General features: G+C 37.8%; 3 protein-coding genes across 9 annotated transcripts in view; 1 reads left to right on the forward strand and 2 right to left on the reverse strand.

Moving 5' to 3' along the window:
- Nucleotides 1–811: 811 nt before the first annotated feature.
- Nucleotides 812–9,460, reverse strand: ewsr1b (EWS RNA-binding protein 1b). 4 transcript variants are annotated; one of them, XM_051892593.1, is made up of 16 exons: nt 9,357–9,460; nt 8,427–8,463; nt 8,294–8,345; nt 7,981–8,146; nt 7,404–7,587; nt 5,733–5,980; nt 5,494–5,623; nt 3,631–3,668; nt 3,162–3,194; nt 2,565–2,677; nt 2,305–2,434; nt 2,038–2,151; nt 1,817–1,943; nt 1,587–1,684; nt 1,262–1,475; nt 812–1,154 (listed from the first exon to the last, which is right to left on the reverse strand). In XM_051892593.1, exons 1-16 carry the CDS (start codon nt 9,412–9,414, stop codon nt 1,118–1,120), a joined length of 1,779 nt encoding a protein of 592 aa, XP_051748553.1. In that variant the 5' UTR covers nt 9,415–9,460; the 3' UTR covers nt 812–1,117. The 4 variants fall into 4 exon arrangements, with proteins under 4 accessions (XP_051748553.1, XP_051748555.1, XP_051748554.1 ...); XM_051892595.1 differs by having other exon boundaries at nt 1,262–1,394; nt 7,981–8,149; nt 9,357–9,459; XM_051892594.1 differs by having other exon boundaries at nt 1,246–1,475; nt 7,981–8,149; nt 9,357–9,459.
- Nucleotides 9,461–9,674: 214 nt separating this feature from the next.
- rhbdd3 (rhomboid domain containing 3) lies at nt 9,675–12,784 on the forward strand. The gene is made up of 5 exons (XM_051892601.1): nt 9,675–10,131; nt 10,209–10,592; nt 11,511–11,640; nt 11,899–12,111; nt 12,205–12,784. The coding sequence occupies exons 1-5, from the start codon at nt 9,969–9,971 to the stop codon at nt 12,365–12,367; spliced, it is 1,053 nt and encodes a 350-aa protein (XP_051748561.1). The 5' UTR covers nt 9,675–9,968; the 3' UTR covers nt 12,368–12,784.
- A 39-nt stretch (nt 12,785–12,823) lies between these two features.
- emid1 (EMI domain containing 1) overlaps nt 12,824–26,334 on the reverse strand; it is a 72,618-nt gene continuing 59,107 nt past the window's right edge. Inside the window, exons 9-16 of one of the 4 annotated variants that reach the window (XM_051892598.1) lie at nt 25,406–25,510; nt 22,276–22,365; nt 20,636–20,688; nt 20,495–20,557; nt 20,366–20,410; nt 20,171–20,215; nt 15,634–15,724; nt 12,824–14,269 (exon numbers count right to left, since the gene is read on the reverse strand). In XM_051892598.1, the coding sequence (XP_051748558.1) occupies nt 14,133–14,269; nt 15,634–15,724; nt 20,171–20,215; nt 20,366–20,410; nt 20,495–20,557; nt 20,636–20,688; nt 22,276–22,365; nt 25,406–25,510 (629 nt within the window). In that variant the 3' untranslated portion in view covers nt 12,824–14,132. Of the gene's footprint in view, nt 14,270–15,633; nt 15,725–17,033; nt 17,125–17,330; nt 17,416–19,603; nt 19,972–20,170; nt 20,216–20,365; nt 20,411–20,494; nt 20,558–20,635; nt 20,689–22,275; nt 22,366–25,405; nt 25,511–26,334 lie in introns of those variants that run through there. The other 3 variants (XM_051892596.1, XM_051892599.1, XM_051892600.1) reach the window with 3 other exon arrangements.

Consider the following 26,334-nt stretch of genomic DNA (forward strand, 5'->3'; position numbering starts at 1 on the left):
CCTGGTATACGGCTGCGTTGACCTTGGACCTCAGAAAACACAGTGGACCAACACCAGCAGATGACATGGAACCCCTGTCTGTTGTTTAAGAGTGGCTTGACACAAGGAATGCGACAGCTGAAACCCATGTCTTGCATACGTCTGTGCGTAGTGGTTCTTGAAGCACTGACTCCAGCTGCAGTCCACTCTTTGTGAATCTCCCCCACATTTTTGAATGGGTTTTGTTTCACAATCCTCTCCAGGGTGCGGTTATCCCTATTGCTTGTACACTTTTTTCTACCACATCTTTTCCTTCCCTTCGCCTCTCTATTAATGTGCTTGGACACAGAGCTCTGTGAACAGCCAGCCTTTTTTGCAATGACCTTTTGTGTCTTGCCCTCCTTGTGCAAGGTGTCAATGGTCGTCTTTTGGACAACTGTCAAGTCAGCAGTCTTCCCCATGATTGTGTAGCCTACAGAACTAGACTGAGAGACCATTTAAAGGCCTTTGCAGGTGTTTTGAGTTAATTAGCTGATTAGAGTGTGGCACCAGGTGTCTTCAATATTGAACCTTTTCACAATATTCTAATTTTCTGAGATACTGAATTTGGGATTTTCCTTAGTTGTCAGTTATAATCATCAAAATTAAAAGAAATAAACATTTGAAATATATTCATTCATTACACACAGACTGATATAATATACAAGTTTCACTTTTTGAATGGAATTAGTGAAATAAATCAACTTTTTGATGATATTCTAATTATATGACCAGCACCTGTATACAAAAATATGGAGAGAAAAAAAAAAAAAAAATCAAAACATGGAAAAACTGGAGGTGGAAAAGTTTATTTTTAAAAAAATTGTTCAAAGTACATAGTTACATAGAGAGACATGTAAGACATCACCAAAAAAAGGTGACTACAGGGCAACTGAGTATCTTAAAAGGTGGGGGGAGCCATTATAGCATACACAAAAAAAAAAAAAAAAAAAAAAAGCAACCAAAGGGTTTAACTAAAACCACAGTGTGGCACTGAAATTAAAAAAGAAAAGCAAGCAAAAAGATAGCCATATATAAATATGGAATCATAAATAAAAAGGACTTTTAAAATTCTTTCCACTATGCTTGATGCATTAACTCAGTAGGGTCTGTCTCTGCGCTCCTGACGGTGATCCCTGTTGAAAGAACAAAAGAAAAGGTTTGTATGTAAAGTATATGAAGCATCACAAGGACTAAAGCACTTCACACTTGTCCTGCTATACTCACAGTAAGTGACGCTCACCTCATATCCATCTTGCCTGGTGGTCCCATGCCTCTCCTGCCCCCTCTGTCCATGGGAGGACCACCCCTGCTACCTCCTCTGAATCCACCCCTGTCCATTCCACCACGGCCTCCTCTGAAGCCTCCGCGATCTCCTCCCCAGCCTCCACGCATGCCCCCTGGTCCACCACGATCCATTCCCCTGCCACCCCTCATTCCTCCTCTGCCACGATCACCTTTACAGTTTAATCAAATCATGTTTGCGTGTTACACATCAAATCTCGGTCAATGACACCTGTAGAAATCACAAATGACATCTGACGAGGAAAGACTTAATCTGCATGTACCTGCAGTAGGGAAGGGAGGAGCCCCAAGGCCTTCAGGTTTTGGAGCTTTACATTGGTTACACTCCATTCTCCAGGAGAAGTTCTGATTGCCACATCCACTAATGATATTTGAGATTGGCAAGAAAGTCAGAAACGTAGACATTAACATTGTTTCATGCTTCATCAGCAGGTTCCATTTATTACAAATTAGATGCGCAACTTTAAAGCAACCAAACTGATGCATCACTCACGGATTGGGACATTCCCAGTCGCCAGCTCTCTTCTGCACATTGCCTCCTGGAGGACCATTCCAGCCCATTCCACCCCGAGGGCCACCGCGAGAGGGAAAACCACCTCTATCTCCTCCTCTTCCCATACCTTTAGGCACACAAAACAGATTCAAAGTATAGAAGAACATTTCACTTGAAGAGTATCTGATGCCTTGAGGATTTATAAACAAGAAATGTTATACCTCCACGGTCCATCCCAGGGCCACCTCTCATTGGCATTCCTCCTCTCATACCCCCCATCATGGGCTTCCGGCGAGCCATAGAGACCTTTAACCTCCGGCCCTGGAATTCCTTACCTGACATAAAAGCAGGAAAATGTGATGAGATTGAGTGGAACTGGCAGATTAAATGTCAACAAATGTACAGAGGTAATGGTGATAATCTGAAAAAGGCTTGTATGAGTTCATACAATAAGATTAAGGACAGGTATTAGAATTAGAAAGGCCAACCATCAAAGTATTCAACAGCAGCTTTGGCGATCGCAGGTTCTTCATAGGACAGTGTGGCATCTCCCTTTGGTTTGCCAGAATCTTTATCTGTGTAGATGTTTATGGCTGGTTGGTTTAGACGCCGATTTATCTATGAGAGAAACACTTTGTCAAAAAGGACTTCAAAAGCATGAAGACTGTTCAACCAGGCATTGCGACAATTTATTTGACAAAGGCTGATTGTTTTTCAGAATAAACTATCTAGATACATAGCTGCTTACCCGTATTGGTCCACAGTGCTTGAAAAAGTCGGCCATCTCTGGTAGAGTGGCATTCTCAGTGAGGCCTGTGATATAGATGGTGCTGTTCTCAGAGTCCTGCTCTCCTGGATGCCCTGTGCATTTGAGAGAATCAAATTTAGCCCCACTTGTTTTTAATAACATCATTCAATGTGGTAGTAGATTGATTTGTTTTTTTAAATTAGTCTTATGTTCACCAAGGCTGCATCTCTTATCAAAAAATACAGTAAAACATTATTGTGAAATTTAAAACAACTATTTTGCCATTAAAATGACAGTTTTTAGTCACATGATCCTTCAGTAATCAGTCTATGCTGATTTAAAACAGTTGTGCTGCTTTATATATATATATATATAAAAAATATTTTAAGCAGCACAACTGTTTTTTTTTTTTTCCCCCTCTCTCAGGATTCTTTGAACAAAGTTCAGAACAGCACTTTTTTTTTTTTGAACAGCAGTCTTTACTGTTACTTCTGATCAATTTAATGCATCCTTGCTGAATAAAAATTTATTTCAAGAACTTAGTTGAGGTCATGTACAAATTAAAGAAAAACAAAGTGAAAGGTTTACAACACATACCCATGTCACGATCCATTCCACCTCTCATTGCTCCTGGGATCCCATGGATCAAAGAAAAAGAGAAGAAACGCTATTACACAGTATCAAAGCTTAAAGCAAACCTGACAACCTGTCAAGACCAAAAAAATGCCAGCAGTATTAAATACATTGAGAAGATGTGACCATTTCCAGGATTACCCTTGACCACAACAGATTCTCAGAATGAAATGGAATAAAATGCAGAATTTAAAAAAAAAAAAAAAAAAAAAAAAAAAAAAGACGCTTCTGTCAAAGGACACGTCTCAACTTTTGAAGAAATCCAAATATATACACCAAATATAAACCATCAGGACACTGTTGTTTTTTTTTGGTAAAAAAGAAAAGAAAAAAAGTGGCACACCAAATGGAAGCTTTTAAGGACACATAGGCGTGAATGGCCTCTACATTAACTCGAGTGGACTAGCCAATGGAATACGCTTTAGGAACTTACCACCAGGCTTATTGAAGCCCCCTCTGTCTCCAGCGATGCTAAACATGAAGATATGAAGGCGATATTCCTTTTAGTCTCCAACCATAGGACTTGAGTAGGAAATGAACACAATATCTCCCTCTAACTTTGCAAAGGCCTCATGTAATGTACAGTGTATTTTACTAACTGATGGGGCATCATGACATCTGTAATATTTTTCAATGGTATTTAACAGTTTGGTTACAATAATGAAACAATATCCACACACAATCAGAAATACATTGCATTTTGTAAACCTTTTAAATTTTGTAAATGTGAAGAATTATAAAGTTAGCTTTGTTTTAGGGTGCAACCAATACAAAATGATTGAGGCATATTTTAAATACAGCAATCCTGTAAGCTGGAGGTATAAAAAAAAAAAAAAAAAAAAAAAAAAAAAAAAAATCCCTTTAGCCATTTCAACCAAAATTTAACCTATAAATTGTCAGCACTGAACAATAAAAAAGGTACATTCAAAAATATATTAGTACTAATGACACGGTTTACAAAGGGTGATAAAAGTATGAAAAGAACAATCTCAAATATGCTGACAAAAAAAGATCTAAAGACTTGCTAAACAAACTCCTAAATCAAGAAAGTTCCCCATGGTTCTTTGAGCTGTCGCCTTTGAAATGGAAAAAGGTACTTAAAGAATAAGTACTGCTGTTCTTACATCGATCTCTGACACCTGCAGCGTATAAATGTGACAAAGAATGTTAAAACAAGACCTTTGAAATGAGAAAACAGTTCACAAATGCAAAAATATTTAAGTACATGAAAATGTATAAATTTAAATATCAGAAATGTGTATAATTGCATGCTCACCGTCCCTTGAAACATCAATTCAATTGGAACAGAAATAAATGTTGATTTTCCTTTTTTTGTTTGGTTTAGAGTCAGTGATTCCTTTTTTGGAGGGTGGGTGTTTTTAAAAAAAAAAAAAAAAAAAAAAAACCCACCAACACCAATAGAAGTACTTGAAAAACTGTTTCTTTATGCATAATAAAATTCTTCCCTCTGGTTACCAAAGAATATCTTTGTATGTGTCCATTAAATATCCAAAACTTATGTTCAAGGTTACTCCAACCATTTTATTATTTGAAAAAAAAAAAAAAAAAAAAAAAAATTCCAATGCTGAAACAACTGTTTACACGGACCCTTTTGAAACTTGGTTACTTTCATTGCATACTTTCAATACAGAAGTTCCATTTAGAAATTAAAACCCAGTAAATATGGACAAAACTTAAAGACCCATAATCGTGTGCCACTGTCTGCTTTGATAAAAATCCACAGTTAACTACCTATTTCTTTAAGACTTGATGCATTTGCTATTTTGTTACTTTCCCCATATAAACTCAACAGCAAAGATCCTCATACAGCCTGTTAAAACCAAAATGTAAATTTAGTGGGCAGCATGACTTGCTGCAAGAAAATTCAAGTGTAATAAAACACCTTGCAACCAAACAAAATCTCAAATCTTTGATACACCACCACACTTGAAATAACCATGCGTAAAGAAAGGCAAACAACAGTAAACTGAGCTTCATGAGGGAAAAAAAAAAAATAAAATAAAAAAATCCCTCAGTCTTAAAATAAATGACCCATCCTTAAAAATATAATCGTAAGAGTAACTACAGCAACATGTGAGACCAAAATAAAACATCCCTGCAAGAATATCCTTGTGGCATCATAAAAACCTCTACACATCAAATTATGGTTGGATGAACTATCTAAGAAACTCCACTCTTCTTAGACGCCTGCAAATACAAACCCTGCATGCAGCAAGTGATTTCACTCTGTGAAAAGCAATGAACAGTTAGTTACATAAAGAAAGTCTAAACTTACCCCATGCCACCGCGGCCCATACCCCCACGCCCCCGAGGACCATAACCATCTCTGCCTGCATCTCCCGGGTATCCACCCCGCTGCTGTGATCCTGGGTAGCCTCCGCTCACGCCACCCTGGCTGTAACTGTCTATGGGAGAGATCACACACTGTAAGTATCGGGCCAATGAACTTAATCTGAGGAACTAACAATGAATAAAAACATAGTAAAATGGCACAACAGTGAAATGCTCCCTTACTATAAGCACTTTGCTGGCTGTAATCATTCTGTGATGCACCCTGCTGGCCGTACTGAGCCTGTGTGTATGCGCTGTTTCCCTGAGGGGGGTAGGCAGCAGGTGGGCCTTGCTGAGGTGGCTGTCCATAGCTGCTCTGCTGCTGCCCATATCCTGGCTGCTGAGCCTGGTACCCACCCTGAGGCTGAGAATAACCTCCAGGCTGGGAATAGGCACCTTGATTGTAGGCAGGCTGGCTGCTTGCACTATAGCTGCAGGGCAAAATTTAATGTGATTACGAACATTTGAAAAACATGTACACACTAGCATTCAGTGACAGTACTTATTTTTTTGTTTTTTTAACAAATAAACAATTCTATGGAACTTACTCATTCAAAAGATTAAGTTTCCAAAAAATAGAGAACCACAAATATTTTCATATATATATATATATATATATATATATATATATATATATATATATATATATATATGAAAAGTTTAAATTGTAATATTTCACATGTTTTTAACCATTTTTAAAATAAAAAAAATGCAGCCTTGGTGAGCACTAGACTTTTCACCAAAAAACAAAAAAAAACCCACACCTTTTGAACAGTAGTATAGGTAAAAGGGGGTCAGACAAACAATGAAGTCATTAGAATGTCAGTTGAATCACTATTTTCCCAAAGGGTTAGTTTACCCTAAAATTAAAGTGAAGTCATCATTTACTGCTGTATTCTTTTTCAAACCACAAAAGGAGATTTTTAAAACGTTCCACTCGCACTAGTCCATATAATGGCAGTGAATAGTGACCACCATCAAGCATTTTTTTTTTTTTTAAATAAAGAAAAAGACAGAAGTATCACAGAATGATCCTTATTTATTTCGTTGATCAGTATTGGCTAATACTGCTTCTAGTGATCGGCCCCAAAAATCCTGATCAGAGCACCTTTATTTTTTTTTCCAATCCCTGTTGTTAAGTAACTATTGTTTCTATGGTATGTTATGAAAAACAGCAGCTTAAAGACATTCAATATAATACAAGTGCACAAAAACTGCTATAGCTTAAACTGCAATTATATTCCATTAATCTAATACATTTAATATCTACATTAATATAAAATATCCCACATTTGCCACAATCCTATGGTTTCAGTTAGTGTTACTACAGTAAATCATGGTAAATGTTGGCAACTTGTGGATTAAAAGGCCTTCCAAGCACCACGTCAGTATTAAGAATATCAGCGCTGTGTCACCCGGCTTTAAATGAGTTTAAATCACGAGGTCTGATTTGTGGTCTGTATGGGAGACCTCTGCAGCAAACTCATATCTCAAACTAAATTGAGGAAAATTATATTATGATATGATTCTGTGATCATTTTGCATCCTTTTTAAAGCTTAATGCTGGTGTCTATTCACTGCTATTATATGAATTTCACCTTATGGTCAGAAAAAGAAAGCAGGGCATATTGCATTAGAACACCAGGGTGAGTAAATGACTTAATTTTCATTTTAGGGAGAACGATCCCTTTCAACAGACTCTTTGATCTTTCTCTACAGAACGAAACAGGGTATCTGCATGGGAACTGCATTAAAATTCAAGCAGCATGAGGTAGGAACAGCATATGGAAATACTGCAGGAAGCTCCATAATAGCATCCTGTTGATGTGCTGCTCTAGGAGATGGTCCAGTTACCTCTGAGGAGCGGAGGCAGCAGCCTGCTGGTTGTAGCCAGAATAGGCTGGCTGGGCTGAGTATCCGGGTTGGGAGCCATAGGAGGCCTGGGCGGCAGGGGCCGCAGTGGAGCTGGTGTAGCTGCTGGCCCCATAACTCTGCGCAGGCTGATTGTAAGTGCCTGGCTGTGCTGTTCCATATGCAGCTGAAAATAAATAATGATTTAACATTAGTTATGAGAATCATTTTCTATGTGCACCTGAATAAACACAGCATGACCATGTGTACATGAGAACTGTGCACTTACAAAGCAGGAATTTCCAGGCATAAATTAATGTCACCACACATTTTCAATTCTTATGTTTTTGATATACTGCAATAAATTGACTTCATATCCTTTTTACTGTATATAACTAAGAAACTTTGCATTGCTCGCACATTTCCTCATGAAGCTTGCTGATCTCTGCATTTCTTTGAAAATTAAACAGAACACACTTAATACCATAAAATACCATAAAAATTGTGCAGTTATGCTCCAATCACTCTCACTAACAGGCAAATATACTTATAAAATAGTGAATAAGCTCTGCCTGCAGACCTGGCGCTGCTGCTGCCGCGGCCGCCGTTGTTGCTGCTGCTTGTCCATATGAGGATCCATACGGCTGTTGTGCATACGCTCCAGCAGAGGGCGCTGCCTGACTGTAGGTGGACTCGGGTGCAGCAGCGGGTTGAGTATATGAGCCATAATCCTGCTGAGAATATCCCTGCTGCAAAAGAAACGTTTTCTTAATTACACGCCGCTGTTTTTTTTCTTTTACACATAAAACACTTAGATGTGTGTGGAAATTTGCCATTGCAAGCCCACTGCTCCACTATTTGAACTAGTGAGTGCTTGGGCAGTTTAGGCTTACCTGTGCAGTCTGTCCATAGCTCTGAGAAGGAGGGGCAGTGTATGAGCCATACCTGTGTACAACATGTGCATTATTGATTTATTTATTTAAATAACGAATACAGAATACAGTATGTTAATTGAGAAGAACTTACGACTGCTGTGCACCAGCCTGGTTGTAGCTGCTATAATCTAGAGGGAAATAAATGACCAGAAAGGTTAGACGTCCTGCAAACACGGTTACAGCTGCATTACATTAGGTAATACTGCTTACTGACTGCACATCTAGCGTTTTATTATAGTCCAATAACGACGGGAGACGCATGCACGGCTTGAGCAAACATTACAACACACAAGGAAGTACCGCCCCTGCGGAATTCCAGCCATTCATTTTGGAACAAAGCTTATATCAACAAGAGGCATGGCTGTTTTAATACTACGTATTAAAATATTCACAAGAAACAGGGATTCTTGACATTGAATCACCACTAACATTTTAGTGTAGAAAACACGTAAGTTTAAGAAAACCATGCATTTGAACGTTTACGATTTCACGTTATATTTTAACTCAAATTGTCGCCGAAAAAAATAGCATTAAAAACAAGACTTGCAAGAAGCAAAATCTCTGATGTCGGTTTATTCTAAATCACTAAGAAAAGTAATAATGCAAAAACAAAAACATTATGTTCGCCATGTTGGCTGCGCTCTCAGTCCCGCTGTTTTTAAACCACGCCTGCTACTGTTTACAACAAACGAAACAACGAGCTCTGCATTTAAGAATTTTAAAGAACAAGACATGTTGAAATATTTTTGCCGTTATATTGAATATAGGCTCTTGTTATACAACAAAATCAGTTTAAAAACCGGTTAAGTTGCGTTTCCAACCCGTTAGCTTCAAACGACCGCCTTGACCCAAAAAAACAAACTTTAGGCCGCATGGTCGATGACTGTTAGTTATCCAAAAAAAAATCCCAAAACTCGTAACATTATCTAACATTTACTTAAGTTGTAAGGATTTCTATCAGTTACAAAGTACTGAAAGACTAAAAAAATTAAAAACAAAAAAACGAAGAAAAACCACTTACTCGTGACTGACGCCATCTTTCCGTCGGAGAGCAGTACGCGGTGTAGACAACTGTGCATGCGCAATATGTGCGCGTGCGTCAAAGGAATATGGAACGTACCAACACACCGATTGTAGAGGGTGGCACGTATAAATCTCTATTTGTAATTGTTAACATACTATTTGCCTGATGATCTTTAGAATTAAGTCAATCCATTATTAAGCTATATAAAACAGTTTGATATAGTTTAACAACATATTATTCCATAAATATGAATCCCTCAAAAAGTTTTACAAGACATATTCGCAGACTCGCACAAATGCGCTTGTCCGAAATAGGAAGTTATTCGCTGTCAAAATAAAAGGGTTGGCAAATGACATTGGTATTGGTGTAGGTTGGTCTTATGTGTTTATCATTTAACAATTATTTTAAAAAATGATATTTGTGCACCTCGTAATAGGTACACTGGTTCGTTGAAGTATTTGTAAAACAGAGCTCAAGATGCTAGCGTCGTAAACTGGCAGTGAAGTGCAACTGGAAACATGAATACGTGATACACCTGCCATAAGCACACATCTAGATCGATACTTGTAATGATAGCAACCCATCAGGTAATGCGTTTTTCATTTTACAATGCTTGATCATCTTTTTTCGACATGGATGTGGTTTGGATCAAACCGGCCAGGATATTGTAGTGGAACATTATTAATAGTCATATTAATTTTGTCGACTTGGCTCTGTGGTATTCACGCCAGTTTAAGTTTAGGACCAGGTGGGGAATTTCCTGGATTTTATGGTAAGCAAAACATCAATGTATAAGACTATGATTTATATTGTAGGTGTTCAGTTCTTCATGTTTCTTGTTCATTGCAGATTTTATCTTTTACGTCTTCAGTAATGAGGAGTTGGCCTCATTTCTCTACAACATCACCCTGCTGCTGTGGATCGGACCCTGTCAGGAGAGAAGATGGGGCACTTTTGTCTTCCTAGCTCTCTCCTTTATATCCACTGTGCTCCTTCCACCTATTTATGCTCTATTTCTCTTTGTTACCGGGGATGAAGCCAGCAGGGTTAGTGGATACTCAGCAACCCACCTTGCCCTGCTCACAGCTCAGTGTCGGCAGGTGAAGCAGAGAAGGGTCCTGCGCTTTGTTCCTGTCTGGTTCTTGCCTTGGCTCGTCTTGCTCCTCAACCTCTTTCTGCTTCCCAGTGCTCCAGGCCTGCTGCATTTTTATGCCATTTGCCTGGGACTCAACTGTATCCTTTAAACCAGTTCTTCTCATCCCTTTTTTCTCAAAGACCCCTGATGTCCAAAACAATATTCCAAGGCCTCCCCAATATAGGCTATTTCCGATATGATATATTTTCAGTATTTCTGCTGTATTATGACAAAGCTGCATGTTTTCAAACTTTTTTTATTAACAGAAATTTTGGTTAAAGGGATAGTCCACCCAAAAATGAAAAATCTGTCATCATTTATTCACCCTCATGTCATTCCAAACCTGTTTGCATTTTTTTCTTCTGTTGAACACAAAAGAAGACATTTTGAAGCATATATAGTTTATAACCAAGTTTTGGTTCCCATTGACTTCCATTGTATTTTTTTGACAATACAGCAGAATTCAATGGGAACTGAATCCAAAACTGTTTAGTTACCAAATTCTTCAAATTATCGTATTTTGTGTTCAACAGAAGAAAGTCATACAGGTTTGGAACAACATGAGGTTGAGTAAATGTTGACAGAATTTTCATTTTTGGTGGAGTATTCATTTAATATATCAATAATACTAGCAATTCATTTTGTGACTCCAGATGTTTCAAGAATTAGCTTCAATAAAAGCTATATATATATATATATATACACACATATATGTATATGTGTATATATATATGTATATATATACAGTACTGTATGTATGTATGTATATATATGTATATATATATATATATATATATATACATATATATGTATGTATGTATATAATTTTGTTTTTTTTAAATCTTTTAGAGTTACATTATTTTAATATAGTAATATTAATTCATTAATTTAAATAATTTTTAGTCATCCTGCAGCCCCCTTGCATGTTTGCTGAGGCTTCCTGGTTTAGAACCACTGCTTTACACTGATATAATTTTGTGGTCTTTATACATTTATGCCCTTAATATATTATACAGACAATAATGAGTTTATTGAAATACTGGAGCAGATAGAGAGACTGGGTGCATGTGCCTGCTTGCCAAAATGGGCCTACATCCCTGTTACCTCTCATCCACACTTGCCAGTTTACCACAACACCTCAATAAGGTTATTGTGAATTTTCTGCAAATATTTCCCATTTGTTTTTTCTTAAAGGGATAGTTCACCCAAAAATGAAAATTCTGCCATCATTTACTCACCCTCAAGTTGTTCCAAACCTGTATAGAACAAAGAAATGTATACAGGTTTGGAACAACTTGAGGGTGAGTAAATGATGACAGAATTTTCATTTTTGGGTGAACTATCCCTTTAAATCATGTCATGTAACTAGAAGAATTAATAAGCTCTATTATTGTTCCATCATAGACCAGAGCCTTCAACCAGTAGATCCCAGTTGGAAGATCATTCGGCATGGCAGCATTCTGTGTCACAGTGGCATCAGGAGCCTTTGTTGGCAACAGATTCACAGTTGTTAGAGGAGCAGATGCTGAGAGCAGGGATATTAGCATCACTCCACGACGCACCTGAGGGTGCAGCGGACAAAGTGGAAGTACCCAAGTCCTCAGTCTCCTCATTACGGTTAGTTCATGGTGTAAATAAATGTTTCTTCATCTATAGTGATATCTTAAATGCTTAAGTTTATGCTGTGCATCTGATTTCCTGTACTTTCAGGTTGCAACAACTGGAGAAGATGGGTTTCCCCACAGAGAAAGCTGTTGTGGCTCTGGCCGCTACAGGGCAGTTGGATGGAGCGATCTCTCTGCTAATTGATGATCAGATTGGGGAGGAGGCTGTGGTCATTTCTAAAGGGAAGAAGTCATCATCAACGTCATAGCTCAGGGATACTGTTTCAAATTGAAGCTGTCCTATAGCATTGCCCTATGTCATTCCATTACTTAAGCAAAGCATCGATCTTCAGGGTGAACTGTTACTTTGTATTTACTGATTCATGACTTTTGGGTGTGCAGGAAAAAAAAACAGTGGATTATGGGTGGTTTGGAAAATTTATTATTTATATTATGGTGTTGGCAGCTTTTACGATTAAAGTCAAGTAATGGAAACACATACTCTCAAACTATCCAAGTGGATGAGACGTTTCAAGATACTTCTCCACGGACACGGTGTCATTAAATCCACATTATTAGATTGTAAGGCCAGGAGAGTCATGTGCATATGTCAGTATTTAAGTCCTATTTTGGTCAAGGTTTTCTGGCTACAGAGTATTCTTCATTAAAATATTTCCAAACATTCAGGAAGTATTCAGTATTGATTAAAAAAAATAAAACGTGGATTGTCTTAAAAAAGAAACACAACAGTTTATTTCGTTTTAACACCAATTGGTAAGACAAATTCACACAACAAGGCTAGAAATGGAAAAATACAGGTGACGTTACATGAATTGGTATACAGAATAAGGAAAACATCAATTGCTAATAATCATCTATAAATAATTAATACAACAATATTTATATAGGAATACAAAGACATGAAAAAGTATCGAGGACGGAAACCAGTCCTATGCATGTGCATGTAACTGTGATGGAAAGACATGCATGAAACACAAAAACAGAATTCAAGTTAAATGAGTAGTTTCCCCACTTCCCCTTGTGCTCCAGTTAGATCTTAATTAGTTTATAGTCCTCTAGCTCATACAATTGCACTTTTTTATTTTATTTTATTAATTTTATGGTTACTTAATAATTGTCCTGAACTAGAGGAGAATCCTAAAATTGAATTCAGAACCACCTAAACTCATGCTCCTCACAGGCATGCTTTACCAAAAGATTTTATAAACATTGAAACAATTCGTTTTCACCAATTCAAATCTAGTTACAGCTTCAATCCATTTCAAAAGGGAGAAGAAACCCAAAGCCATTTTCTATTAAAACTGAATTGTCTATTAAAGTTTATACACGTTTATGTCCTTCAATTGTCCTTTCTCTTTGAAAAACAAGGTGATTCTCTATCTACATAGTGCATTTAATCCAAGGAACGAAATATGAAAACAGTTTTTATCATTGGGGAAAGTGTGGTGTTTGGCTGAATAGCAGAATCGTTATGTGCATTTTCCTCATACAGTACATTTGCTGAAGATACTATAAGCTCCTAACAGCAGCTGGAAAGACTAATAATATGGTTTGATGCTCTCCTTAAAACCTTCTTCATCTCCATCATATATGCCATCAGGTTTTGTACCCTTCTTGCCCACAATTGTACAAGCACCTATATTGTTTCTCTATATTGTGTTCTAAAACATGTTTATTTTTTCATGTGAAATGAGTATCAAACAATAAGTTGAGAAATTCCTTCTGAGACTGATTGTGTTCATCTGGTTATGTCATAAGAGTGACACAACATGACAGCAAACAACAATAATTTGCCAGAGGAGAGGTGCTAGGAACCTCTGGAGTCCCATTAGAGGTGGTTAATTTATACAGCACCATTTGGTCTTCCCTGAGGGTTCTGGATTAACTGGAATATTCCAAAGCGGTTGGATCTGTAATATGCATGTGTTTCAGGGGACTTGTTGCCAGTTCATCTGATTTACGGATAATGGAATTGAGATGGAAACGATGGCTTCACTCTTTGGAATATGCAGACTACTTCCCTCGAACCTTGGTCTCAGCAGTGATTAAGGGAGAGTTGACCCGCAAAGATGACATTCTTGCCCTCTTAATCCGGTAGATGTCTGGAGATGGTGTGCCAAAGAGGCCATCTCCTGACCCTACATCTGGTTCTGTTGAAGGAAGAGAGAGTTAAGGCTGCTAAGTGCTAATCTGTTACTCTAAATACTTTGTAATGTGGCTGGTGTCAGAAAACTAACTAGTCCGATGATTCAGTTCATTCTAAGAGAAGTGGCATATGTTTGTTATGGAGTTCACGGTTATACCATATTGACATGAAGAAAGGTGGCAACAGGACTCCAGAATGTTGCAAAAAATAATTGTTACAAATAAATTTAAGTCTAGTAACTATTAGTGAAAGTCATGAAAACATCTTTGAGAAGATGTGTAAAAGAGTTACATCTTTAAAGTGTGTGAGCATTGATGTCAGAACAAATGACTCGTATGTACCGATTTTTGTGAACAAATAACGTATTTTTTCACTCAAGAGGTTTACGGAACAGTCATAAACTGTTGTATAAAATGGTAAATGACATTCTAAAAATCATTCTAATATATTATATATATATATTTTTTTTAAATATTACTGCTTATTGTTTAGCACAGTAAGGTCCATTAGTCAACTGTAAAGGAAACTAAATAAAATTGGTTTTTTTTTTTTTTTGTAAAATTAAGAAATGTATTCTAAAAATAATTCTAATATACTTTAAAAATATCACGTTTTGGATCAACTGTAAGGGAAATTTGTAAGATCAACACAAAATATTCTTACAAAATGCACAAATATATGGCAGAAATACAATCATGATCACTAGAGTGACAGCATCAAATCAGAAATAATTGATACTAAATACTACTAAAAAACACCCTGGTTTATATAAATTAAAATAATTGTAAAATTAATAGCAGGAGTGATCACTGCACATAGCAGTGAAAGTGAACAACAACCTTTGTCAAGCAATCCTTAATTTAACAAATAAGAAGTCTCTTTAGAAACCAATTTCAACCTGGTCATTTTTGAGTCTGGAGCCCTGTGGTAATACTGTGTTTTGGTGGGTAATGATGGGTCTCCAATAACAGGAAGGAGTGGCTAAAGTGGTTAAAATCTTTACTAGTAATTCAAAGGATGTTGGTTCAAACTTCAGAAGGGGTGGTTCATGAACTGGTGTTTTACTGCGGTTCCCATCATCACACTGCATGCTTAACAGAGGCACTGAATCCAGGCTGTTGCACGGGTCTGTCTCCATAGTAAAAATCACTATGGATGGGAAAGCATCTGCTAAATACCTCGTGGTTGTGTGGCATTATACAGAAAATCAACGTAATGAGAGGTCTAGTAACTGGGAAATACTGCTGCAGTCTGGCCCTGGGTGCCTTTTTTTGGGGGATTCATACAATCCTTCCTGTGAGCTGATCTTCTAACTGGCCAGGAGATGGCAGTAGATTGACTTGCTAGATGAGGGGAGGCGGGCATTACCTGGCCAGATGATCGCCTCCAGCAGCTGCACCCTGCGAGCCAGCAGCTCTAAGTCAGCCTGCAAGTCTTGGAACTTCTTCAAATTAAAGTCCTATCAAAAATCAAAAATTTTGAAAGAATGGTGGGGGGTGGGCTCATGGATGGCAGGTGGAGTACTTGGCCCCTGTCCTCCACCACACTTTGCTCCTCGCTCACTTTCCAAAAGTGTTGTGGGGTAAAAGACACAGTAAAATCTCTGACCCCTGGTCCTAAGTCCTTTTAAAACGGACCTAAACCTACTTCTGGCCTCTTACTCACCATGAATACCGATCATAGTCTCGAGGATTAAAACCCTCTCGGCTAAGATCTTCAGGGCCTCGCGGATTTGGTGTATCCTTGTCTTATTTCATTCTTTTCTTCTGTGGCCATGCCATAAGTCTTGACAAAAGAGCATGCTTTTTTTTTTTTTTTCTTCAGGCCAGGCCAAAGGCTCCTCAGAGCAAATCAAGACCAAATGTTCAATCATTTTAGATTTGAACATGCATTTAACATTCCCATTGTTATGTTACTGAAAAAAACCATGAGGTGAGCAGCTTTGTTCAAACTAAAGAAATATTGGAGTCATCTGGACCATTTTTGACTATACGCACACATTTCTTTAGTCTTTAGACTAGATCAGAAACCCCTAAACCCCCTTTAGACAGTAAAACTGGTCTCAAATCAGTCATAAAGGGCAACCTCTTATTCAAAAACATATAGAAACAATATCAGTGCACACAAAACCGAGACATATAATGTGCTAACAGTGAGTACTGTAAGTAAGCAATGAACAGCATTTGTGGAGCAAATCCTTTCAGTGGAGTTTTCATTAATTTGTAATTTTGCCTATTTTTCTGATCATTTTCCATAAATTCAGGATGAGAAAGTCAATCTGAAGAAACCAATTTCAACCTGGTCATTTTTGAGTCTGGAGCCCTGTGGTAATACTGTGTTTTGGTGGGTAATGATGGGTCTCCAATAACAGGAAGGAGTGGCTAAAGTGGTTAAAATCTTTACTAGTAATTCAAAGGATGTTGGTTCAAACTTCAGAAGGGGTGGTTCATGAACTGGTGTTTTACTGCGGTTCCCATCATCACACTGCATGCTTAACAGAGGCACTGAATCCAGGCTGTTGCACGGGTCTGTCTCCATAGTAAAAATCACTATGGATGGGAAAGCATCTGCTAAATACCTCGTGGTTGTGTGGCATTATACAGAAAATCAACGTAATGAGAGGTCTAGTAACTGGGAAATACTGCTGCAGTCTGGCCCTGGGTGCCTTTTTTTGGGGGATTCATACAATCCTTCCTGTGAGCTGATCTTCTAACTGGCCAGGAGATGGCAGTAGATTGACTTGCTAGATGAGGGGAGGCGGGCATTACCTGGCCAGATGATCGCCTCCAGCAGCTGCACCCTGCGAGCCAGCAGCTCTAAGTCAGCCTGCAAGTCTTGGAACTTCTTCAAATTAAAGTCCTATCAAAAATCAAAAATTTTGAAAGAATGGTGGGGGGTGGGCTCATGGATGGCAGGTGGAGTACTTGGCCCCTGTCCTCCACCACACTTTGCTCCTCGCTCACTTTCCAAAAGTGTTGTGGGGTAAAAGACACAGTAAAATCTCTGACCCCTGGTCCTAAGTCCTTTTAAAACGGACCTAAACCTACTTCTGGCCTCTTACTCACCATGAATACCGATCATAGTCTCGAGGATTAAAACCCTCTCGGCTAAGATCTTCAGGGCCTCGCGGATTTGGTGTATCCCATCCCCCTGTGGAGATAGATACAGCCGTCAAGGTATTGAGCACAAGCCAAACAAAAGCGCTCGCCAAGATGCAAAGTCATTCTGTTAATCAATTACATTAATCTCAATCCATTACCGTAGTTAGCGGGTTAAGTTCTCAGCTCCATTCACTACGAAACTCCAGTTAACTACACATCAGATTTAGCTCTGCTTGTCTTATTTCATTCTTTTCTTCTGTGGCCATGCCATAAGTCTTGACAAAAGAGCATGCTTTTTTTTTTTTTTTCTTCAGGCCAGGCCAAAGGCTCCTCAGAGCAAATCAAGACCAAATGTTCAATCATTTTAGATTTGAACATGCATTTAACATTCCCATTGTTATGTTACTGAAAAAAACCATGAGGTGAGCAGCTTTGTTCAAACTAAAGAAATATTGGAGTCATCTGGACCATTTTTGACTATACGCACACATTTCTTTAGTCTTTAGTCTGCTCATCTCAAGGTAAAAGATGCTCTTACACCAAAGCCACTTTCATTAGCTTACACTGAAGAAATATCAAATAGAGGTGTCCAATGAGAGCCAGTAAATAATTTCCACATAATACATATAAAATATCTAATGAATTCTGACCTTCAAGTTCATGGAATTAAGGTTGGGTATCAATACAAATTTTCCGATTTGGTCCAAATCTGATTCATTCACGTGGTATGTTTTTGATTAACTAAAAAGACCCGTCATTCATTTTAAGAATCAGGCTACGCTAGTCACGCTGTATGTTTTGGATTCACTAAACATAAAGATTTTGATTTACACACAAACTGCATCATTGAAAAATGGAGCAGGCAACACTGACAGAGAGAACCTTCTATCTTATGTACATTACTAAAATATTAATCGGAAAATCAATATTTTTTTACCCAGCCCTACATGGAATCACTACACGTGAACATCAAAAAACTGATCTAACAGAAAAACTTTGTGCTATTTTACAAAAAAATCTGTTGAAATACTTAGTTATGTGGCTTTGGTAGGCATTCGTTGAACAGTGTAAAGAAACTGGTCACATAACATACATTCTACCCAACAGTCCCAAGCTCAAGCACACGTTAGAAAAACAATGTTATTGAGGAAGTCAGGAAAGAGTTATGTATGTAAGGTTTATGTAAAAGTTAGTGCCTGTGAGAGCAGGAGGTAGTTCATCTAGCCAAATAAAACAGCAAACAATATATAATATCATTTCTTGAAAAAAATACCATATTCATTAAGAGATGGAAGTATGGCTATGGTCCAGAATCTTTCCCCAAGGTACTATATGAGTGCTAGGCCTCACAATGATAAATGTGAAGAGATTAATCTTCAGATAGTTGTATGGTCTTTGTACATAATGTATACATCTCTAAGGAATCTACATACAGCATCTACAGGATTTAATTGAATTATCTGTCTTATGATTGATAACACACAAATGGCCCACATCTGGGATCAGCAGGCCATGCAGAAAACCATACGTCAACATGTGAACTAAGAGGCTATTCAATATAGCAAGCCTTTCACTATGGATTGAGTGTAAGAGCGTAATGCAATTAAACAGAATGTTTGTTTGACTATTAATCGTTCAATGCTGCTAAATTCAAAATCCAATGGTTAGATGTTAGTTGTGTAGGCAAAAAGGAAGATCACAAGCAGAGTAATGAGATGGGAACATGCAGCAATGCACTGTGGGACAATGAACAATAGCTGTATCGATCTACACGTCCATCCACACACCAAATCCCTGAAAATGGAGCATATACACAACACACATCTCTCAGCCGTGCAAATACTTTTTTTACCCCCCCTTCTAGCAGTTTGGTTGCTGAACCCTGATTAATCAATTTGCAATGGTGTACATAAAAAATATATCTAGAATTCAATGTTTCCTCTCTGTCGCGACAGATCAACAAAGCAAAGATTTAACTTCTCTGTGTGTTGGGTATATGGCAGAGCTGGTAGCTAAGAGACTGGTGGCTGTGAAAGGCAGCCATGGAGACAGTAACGGAAAGGAATCAGCTTTAGAGGACAGGGGAAACACTCAAGACAGCCCCAACCACCAACCAATCAAAATTACAACATTAACAACATAATTGCACATTCTGAAGAGATTATGCCCTTGTATGCTAACCTGAGACTAGATCAGAAACCCCTAAACCCCCTTTAGACAGTAAAACTGGTCTCAAATCAGTCATAAAGGGCAACCTCTTATTCAAAAACATATAGAAACAATATCAGTGCACACAAAACCGAGACATATAATGTGCTAACAGTGAGTACTGTAAGTAAGCAATGAACAGCATTTGTGGAGCAAATCCTTTCAGTGGAGTTTTCATTAATTTGTAATTTTGCCTATTTTTCTGATCATTTTCCATAAATTCAGGATGAGAAAGTCAATCTGCCCTTCTTTTTCATGATGAAAATTCCACTGATGGATTTAATGTGATTGCTGATGTTAAAACACAGATGAACGGCAGGATGAGCAATGAAATCCTAAAAACAGGAACGACAAAAACGTCACAGCAAATGTCAAAATCTCTTACGTTCAAATCGCTCTAGAACAACGATAAGCAGGCATAAGGAAAGAGATTATTGCTGCATTAAAAATCAATGCATTTAAACAGCTCTTAAGTGCATGACTGACATTTTCCCTGCATTCATGAGCTCAGGGACTGATCATTTCTCTCCCTCCTGTAAAGGTTTAGCATAAACGGGAGTGAATGTGTCAAACAGGGCTTCTATGGCTTGTCTTACCGGAAGACCTTTTTCCCCTGGCTCTCCTTTAGGTCCTGGCTCTCCCTAAGAAGAAAAAGTGTGAATAATCTAAATTTCAGCCTGTTCCTTACACAAAGTTACTGTACGGCTTCAGAAGGCTTGCAAGTTGAATGGACTACTCTTATAGTGTTGTCCTTGTGCTTTTTTCAATGAGGTATGAGGTGGGCATCTTACCGGCTCTCCTTTGAATCCTCTCTCTCCTGGATATCCAAGAGGTCCCTGTGGAGTTACATTAAGGATGAGAAATGCACAGTATATACAGGAAGTGTTGCACTCTGGGCAGGTTTAAGCTTGTGCACTCACTCTTTCTCCTCGTTCTCCCTTTGGACCCACTGGGCCTTGCAAACCAGGAACTCCTGGCTTTCCCTGATTACATGAAAAAAAGAAGACACGTTAGTACACACATTCAAATAAGGGTTATTTCCTTATTGGCCATAAACTTACAGATTGTCCCATAGGGCCTGGAGGTCCAGAGGGTCCTACTGGTCCTGGAGGACCTACAAAAGAGAGAATTAACATATATGAATAAAACCCTTCATGATCTAATTTTATTTCATTTGACCAAGGCATTTGCCTTGCAAATGCAGCTCGAAACAACATAAAACATTATGATGCCCAATGTTATACTCAAATGATAGAACGATGATTAAAAACTGCCCATTTTGTCAAACTGTTTCAGGCCTACTTCGATTTGTAAACCGAATCGAATTTCCTACAATTGAAATTAGGGTTGTCAAAAATACCGGTACTTTGGTACCAAGTTGGTACTAAAATTTTAAAAATGTGATGATACCAGCATTTCTGCAGTACCCGTTTCTTTTGATTTCTTTATAAACAATGTTTACTTTAAAACATTTGAAGGCTACATGGTGTTTAAATGTATTATTTACTTATAATTATTATCATCATAAATAATAAATTGATTTAATTTAATTAATATTTTTATTTTCAAATAGTAAAATAGTAAAATAGTATTGCTAGTATTGGTAACAGTTTTTGCTATGGTACTGAAATTGGTACAGAGAAATTTTGGTATTGGTATCGACTACTGGAATTTTAGTACTGTGACAACCCTGAAATATTACATTTGGGTCCAAATATGCCCCATACTTCATAACACAGGTGGATACTTCTGTGGGGAAAACTCTTAAAACAACATAAAACAAGGATAACTGATAATTAAGAGTAACTCAATGAAATAGTCTTGAAATTATGGATATATGACCGTCTGAAATGTTAAATTCTAGTTGTAAATTCAGTGACATCATAACTGTCTGGTTCCTGCAGAATGGTTGATTGCTTCTATACCTGCTGAGTTGCCACACAAATAGCAATATTTATGTTAAAGATGCACATTCTCATGAATCAGATGGTTACCTGCGCTAAAGCCTCTGGGTGCGAACAGAAATGTCAGATCATTTGACAAAAATCACTTCACAGAAGCAACAAAGTGGACTCGGTTTGTGTCCAGAAACAGAATAAAAAATAGAATTCTTATTACACACAAAACAACATTTTCAAATCCAAGACAGAGTCATATTTTATCTTGGCAGAAAGAAATTCATTGTTTTTAATGACATTGAAGCAATAAGTAATTTGAGACAGGCCACATATAATAAAGCAACTTTGAGTCTAGTGACATTTTTGTTGTGTTATGTTTTCAATATCCTGTTTGCACTTAGCAGTGTGTGGAAAAGTAAAATATGTCAATATACGCAAGAATTAATGGTTGTAATTTTACAAAAGTGAAGACAATCAGTTGGCAAATCTCACGTTAAGATGGTAAACTTGGACACAAACACAAATTCCTCCTGCACAATGAAATTAAGGCTGATTCACAAATGTTCTCTAAAATACTACACAGATTTAATGAAAATTCAGCTGTATTTTTAGGTAGTGAATATTTATATAAACAAAATGAAGTAAATGTCTTAAATTACATTCATATAATCACATATCACATTCAGTGTGAATGTAAATCAGGCTTTTAAAAGCTTAGGTTAAACTTAGTAATCATTCATGGAATAAATATCCAATAGTGAAAAATACTGTAAACAAGAAATAAATAATTAGGATTCACTGACCGGTGGGTCCAGGTGGACCTGGTGGTCCATGTGGAGGGGTCACTCGGAGGTCAGGGAAGTTGTTATGAAGGAGACTGTCTTTTTTCAGGCCTGTAATAGTATATAAAAATATATCTCCGTCACAGTGACAGTGATCTGATGAAGAGTGTCATTATGGCTACTTACCTGTAGATGGCGATGTTTAAACAAGAATAAACAGTGATGTCATTTGTAGAAGGTTGTATAATATTGGCGCACCATAAATTGTAAAATTGGCTTTGACATTTTGATGTGCTGGCTTTTTATTTTCTGCCACGAAAAGTGAATTAAATCACAAAAAGTGACAGATAAAGTTACAAGCCAGTGGTTTTCTTTTGTATCATAGCCTAATGGTTTTCTTTGTCTCTTTCTCTTGTGTGGGCTTTATTTTTCCCTTCATTAATTTCCCTCTGCCTGGAACCCTGACAATCAGAGCAGACATTTTATATATTTATAAAATCAAGCAATGAAACATACAAAAAATGCTATTGCTGTTTGTACATGCTCATTAATGTCTTGCTGAGACTTGCTTTGTTTATTTATTTCCATTCCTGGCACTTTAAAAAAATATTAATACTTTTATATCTTTTTATTTTTATGTCACAGCTCTTGTTGTGTGCATTGCTGCTTTGGGAATATAGTATGCATCACAATCATGCAAATAAAGTGCTCTGATAATACATTTTGCTAGTCTACTCAGTAGACAGAGTAAATGTTTTGTCTTGAAATTACAAAGGCAGATTCCCATCTCTGTCTGTCTGTCTGTCTGTCTCCCCCAGCAGGTGAGTTTTCTGCTGTAGTCTCGGTGGCTGCAGGGCATCCCTGAGCTCAGACCCAGACAGGAAACTCCAATAAAGACAGTGTTTTTCTATGGAAGCCCCTTGCAGACCCTTTAATTGTCCTGATGACTTTGAAGGTGGAATCATGGGAATAACAGCCTTAACTGAGTTATAAAGTTCTAAGGCCCCTAAATTTAAAATTCTCAAACTTTATGAGGTCTGGGCAGGCCTGTGTCTCCTTCAACAGAGAGCAGATATAAAACAGAGCTGAGGTGAAGAGTCAGTCCGCTACACGGGCCAGCCCTCTTCAAGAGTGACGACACACACACTAAAATATTATTGCTTCTATTCTAAAACACTCCCTTGTGCTTAGAGTTTAACTGAGTGTAGGTCTCAAGACAGCACACATACACACACTTCTCCTGCTTTACCCTGCTGTTTTGGCTGTGCACATCTGGAAGTGGTTGAGTGACATCAGCAGCAGACAGACAGGTCTTTTTCCCAGCATGTGACTGTTGAGTCTAGCCTGCATTACCTCCTGAAACCTGCCATTTTAATCAACGGTGGGGAAGGAAAAGAGGGGCAATGAGAGAAGAGATGCCCTTAAGTTAAACTAATTCCTCAATCCATTCCTCTTTCTATTCATCCTCTTTTTGGACTCATTTGAAGCTTCCCATTCACTCTGTTGTTGCACAGTCAGGAAGTATCAGTGTAAAAACTAGATGAATTTGACTTGACTGTTCAATGATTGGCTACTAATGAGGTTTAGACTTGCAGAACTGGCCTGCGCTCACAACTGAACCTGCTCCACATTGAGAGCAACTGACTACAGCATGTGTGTGTGTGTCTGTCCACATCCATCTGGTTCTGCACTACAGCAATTTCCCTCACAACTCGATTCTAAAGGTGTGAAAAATCTGAAGAGACACATGGGAGAGTGCAGCATACATAGTTCCTGAAGACAGACAGACAGAGAAAGAGAGAGAGAGAGAGAGGCCGAGGGGTCCAAAAACAGCAAATGCGGGCAACTGTAACAGCTTTCTAGGATACTTGATTATGGTTGGTCAGTTGTGGCGTACTGCGGTCAAATATTTTTGTATAATGACCACAAAAGTGTATAACTGGCTACCTTTCCAGGGAAATGATTTCCTACATAGCTGTGCTAGTTTTATGCCTCTCGTATCACACCATGGTCTGTTTCTTCTAACGTTATAAATAATTTTATTTTTTTGATATTTGAAAAGCATTCAAAAGTTTGCGTGTGAAAGAAGTCTTTTATGCTCACAAAGGCTGCATTTATCCGATCGAAAATACAGGAAAAATAGTAATATTGTGAAATATTATTACAATTTGAAATATTTTAATATATACTTTTAAAATATAACTAATTTATGTGATGGCAACGCTAAATTTTCAGCATCATTACTCCAGTCTTCAGTGTCACATGATCCTTCAGAAATCATTCTATTATGTGACCCTGGACCACAAAACCAGTTGCACGGGTATATTTGTAGCAATAGCCAACAATACATTGTATAGGTCAAAATTATTGATTTTTCTTTTATACCAAAAATCATTAGGATATTAAGTAAAGATCATGTTCCATGAAGACATTTTGTAAATTTCCTACCGTAAATATATCAAAATTTATTTTTGTGAATGGATATGCATTGCTAGGGACAACTTTAAAGAAGATTTTCTCAATATTTAGATTTTTTTGCACCCTCAGATTCCAGATTTTGAATTAGTTGTGTCTCTGTCAAATATTGTCCTGTCCTAACATACCATACATCAATGGAAAGCTTATTTATTCAGATGATGTATAAATCTAAATTTCAAAAAATTGACCCTTATGACTGGTTTTGTGGTCCAGGGTCACAAATTTGATTTGGTGATGAGAAACATTTTTTTATTATTGTCAATGTGAAATTCAGTTGTGCAGCTTAATTTTTATGAAAACTGTGATACACTTTTTTCAGGATTTTTTATTCATCAAAGAGTTCAAAAGAACAGCATTTATTTGAAAAGTAAAAAATAGAATAAATAGAAATATTTTGTAATATTATAAATGTCTTTGCTGTCACTTTTGATCACTTTAATGCAGTATTAATTAAAAAATAATCAGCATTATTTTTATACATTTTTTAATCTTTCTGACTGCAAACTTTTAAACAATAGTGTAATAAGAGCGGAAAAGTACAATCAGTCAATCATTATTGCAAATTAAACCCCTTAGGGTGATACAAGACCTCTTCACTTTACAAGGTCCTTATCACCCTAATGACCGGATGACACATTATCGCTTAAGCCCCTTAAATGATTAGTACTCATACCAGAATCTTGTTCAGGCACAGGGGCTGGTGGGCCAGGGGGCCCGGGAGGGCCGGGTGGCCCAGGGAGGCCCCTCTCTCCTGGGAGGCCCGGTGGTCCCTGTGGACCTGAGGAGAAAGCAAAAAAAAGAGATGTAAGAGAAAGCTTCAAACACACACACACACACACACACGCACAAAGTGCTACATTTCAAGCCATCTTTCCCCTGAATAGTCAATTATAAGGCGCTGTTGTCGTTCAACAAAAAGATAACAGAATATATAGAGTGTTTTTGCACACTATGCAGAGCACCTACAGTATATGATAAAAGAATTCCAAGGAAGTTACGGGATGTTTAGCATCCTAAAGGGAAGGAGGGGAAGTGAAAGAGATCGCAGATTGAGGTAGAATGAGGTATTTAGTTTCGATACATGGCTGTTCTAGGAAAAGGGTTAATAAGAGGGGCAGGAGAGCGGCGTGTATTTGTGTGTGACTGTGTGTGTGGGCTGTAATTAACAGGAGGGGGTCCATAATGGCCATGTGCTGGACTCTAACAGGGAGAGCTGGGAAAACTCAAATAAACACTGCTAAATGCCGAAGCATATTAGCGACTCTGGTGTGTAATAAATTAAAACCTGGCTGGTGACTGCGCTGATTCATACAGCTCTCTTTCTGGATGTGTGTGTGTGTGTGTGTACCTACACAATATCCCTCCAGCTGGTTCCTTATTGCCTGTTAGTTTTGATTAAGCAGGAAAAAAATAAAGGAAAGAAAAGCTACATGTCACGGCTGGTGTGCAAAAATATGTGATTGCAGAACAAGAGTTTCATCTGCCTGTCTTTCGTCGTTTCTGTCGTTTCATTCTCCATTCTTTTCCTTTCCTCTCCTCTTCTGTCCTCAATACTCACCTCTGACATCCCTGCATCCTTATCACCACATTTCTCATCAGTCT

Source organism: Ctenopharyngodon idella, chromosome 5 (assembly GCF_019924925.1).
Source record: "Ctenopharyngodon idella isolate HZGC_01 chromosome 5, HZGC01, whole genome shotgun sequence".
NCBI classification, from domain to species: Eukaryota; Metazoa; Chordata; class Actinopteri; order Cypriniformes; family Xenocyprididae; genus Ctenopharyngodon; species Ctenopharyngodon idella.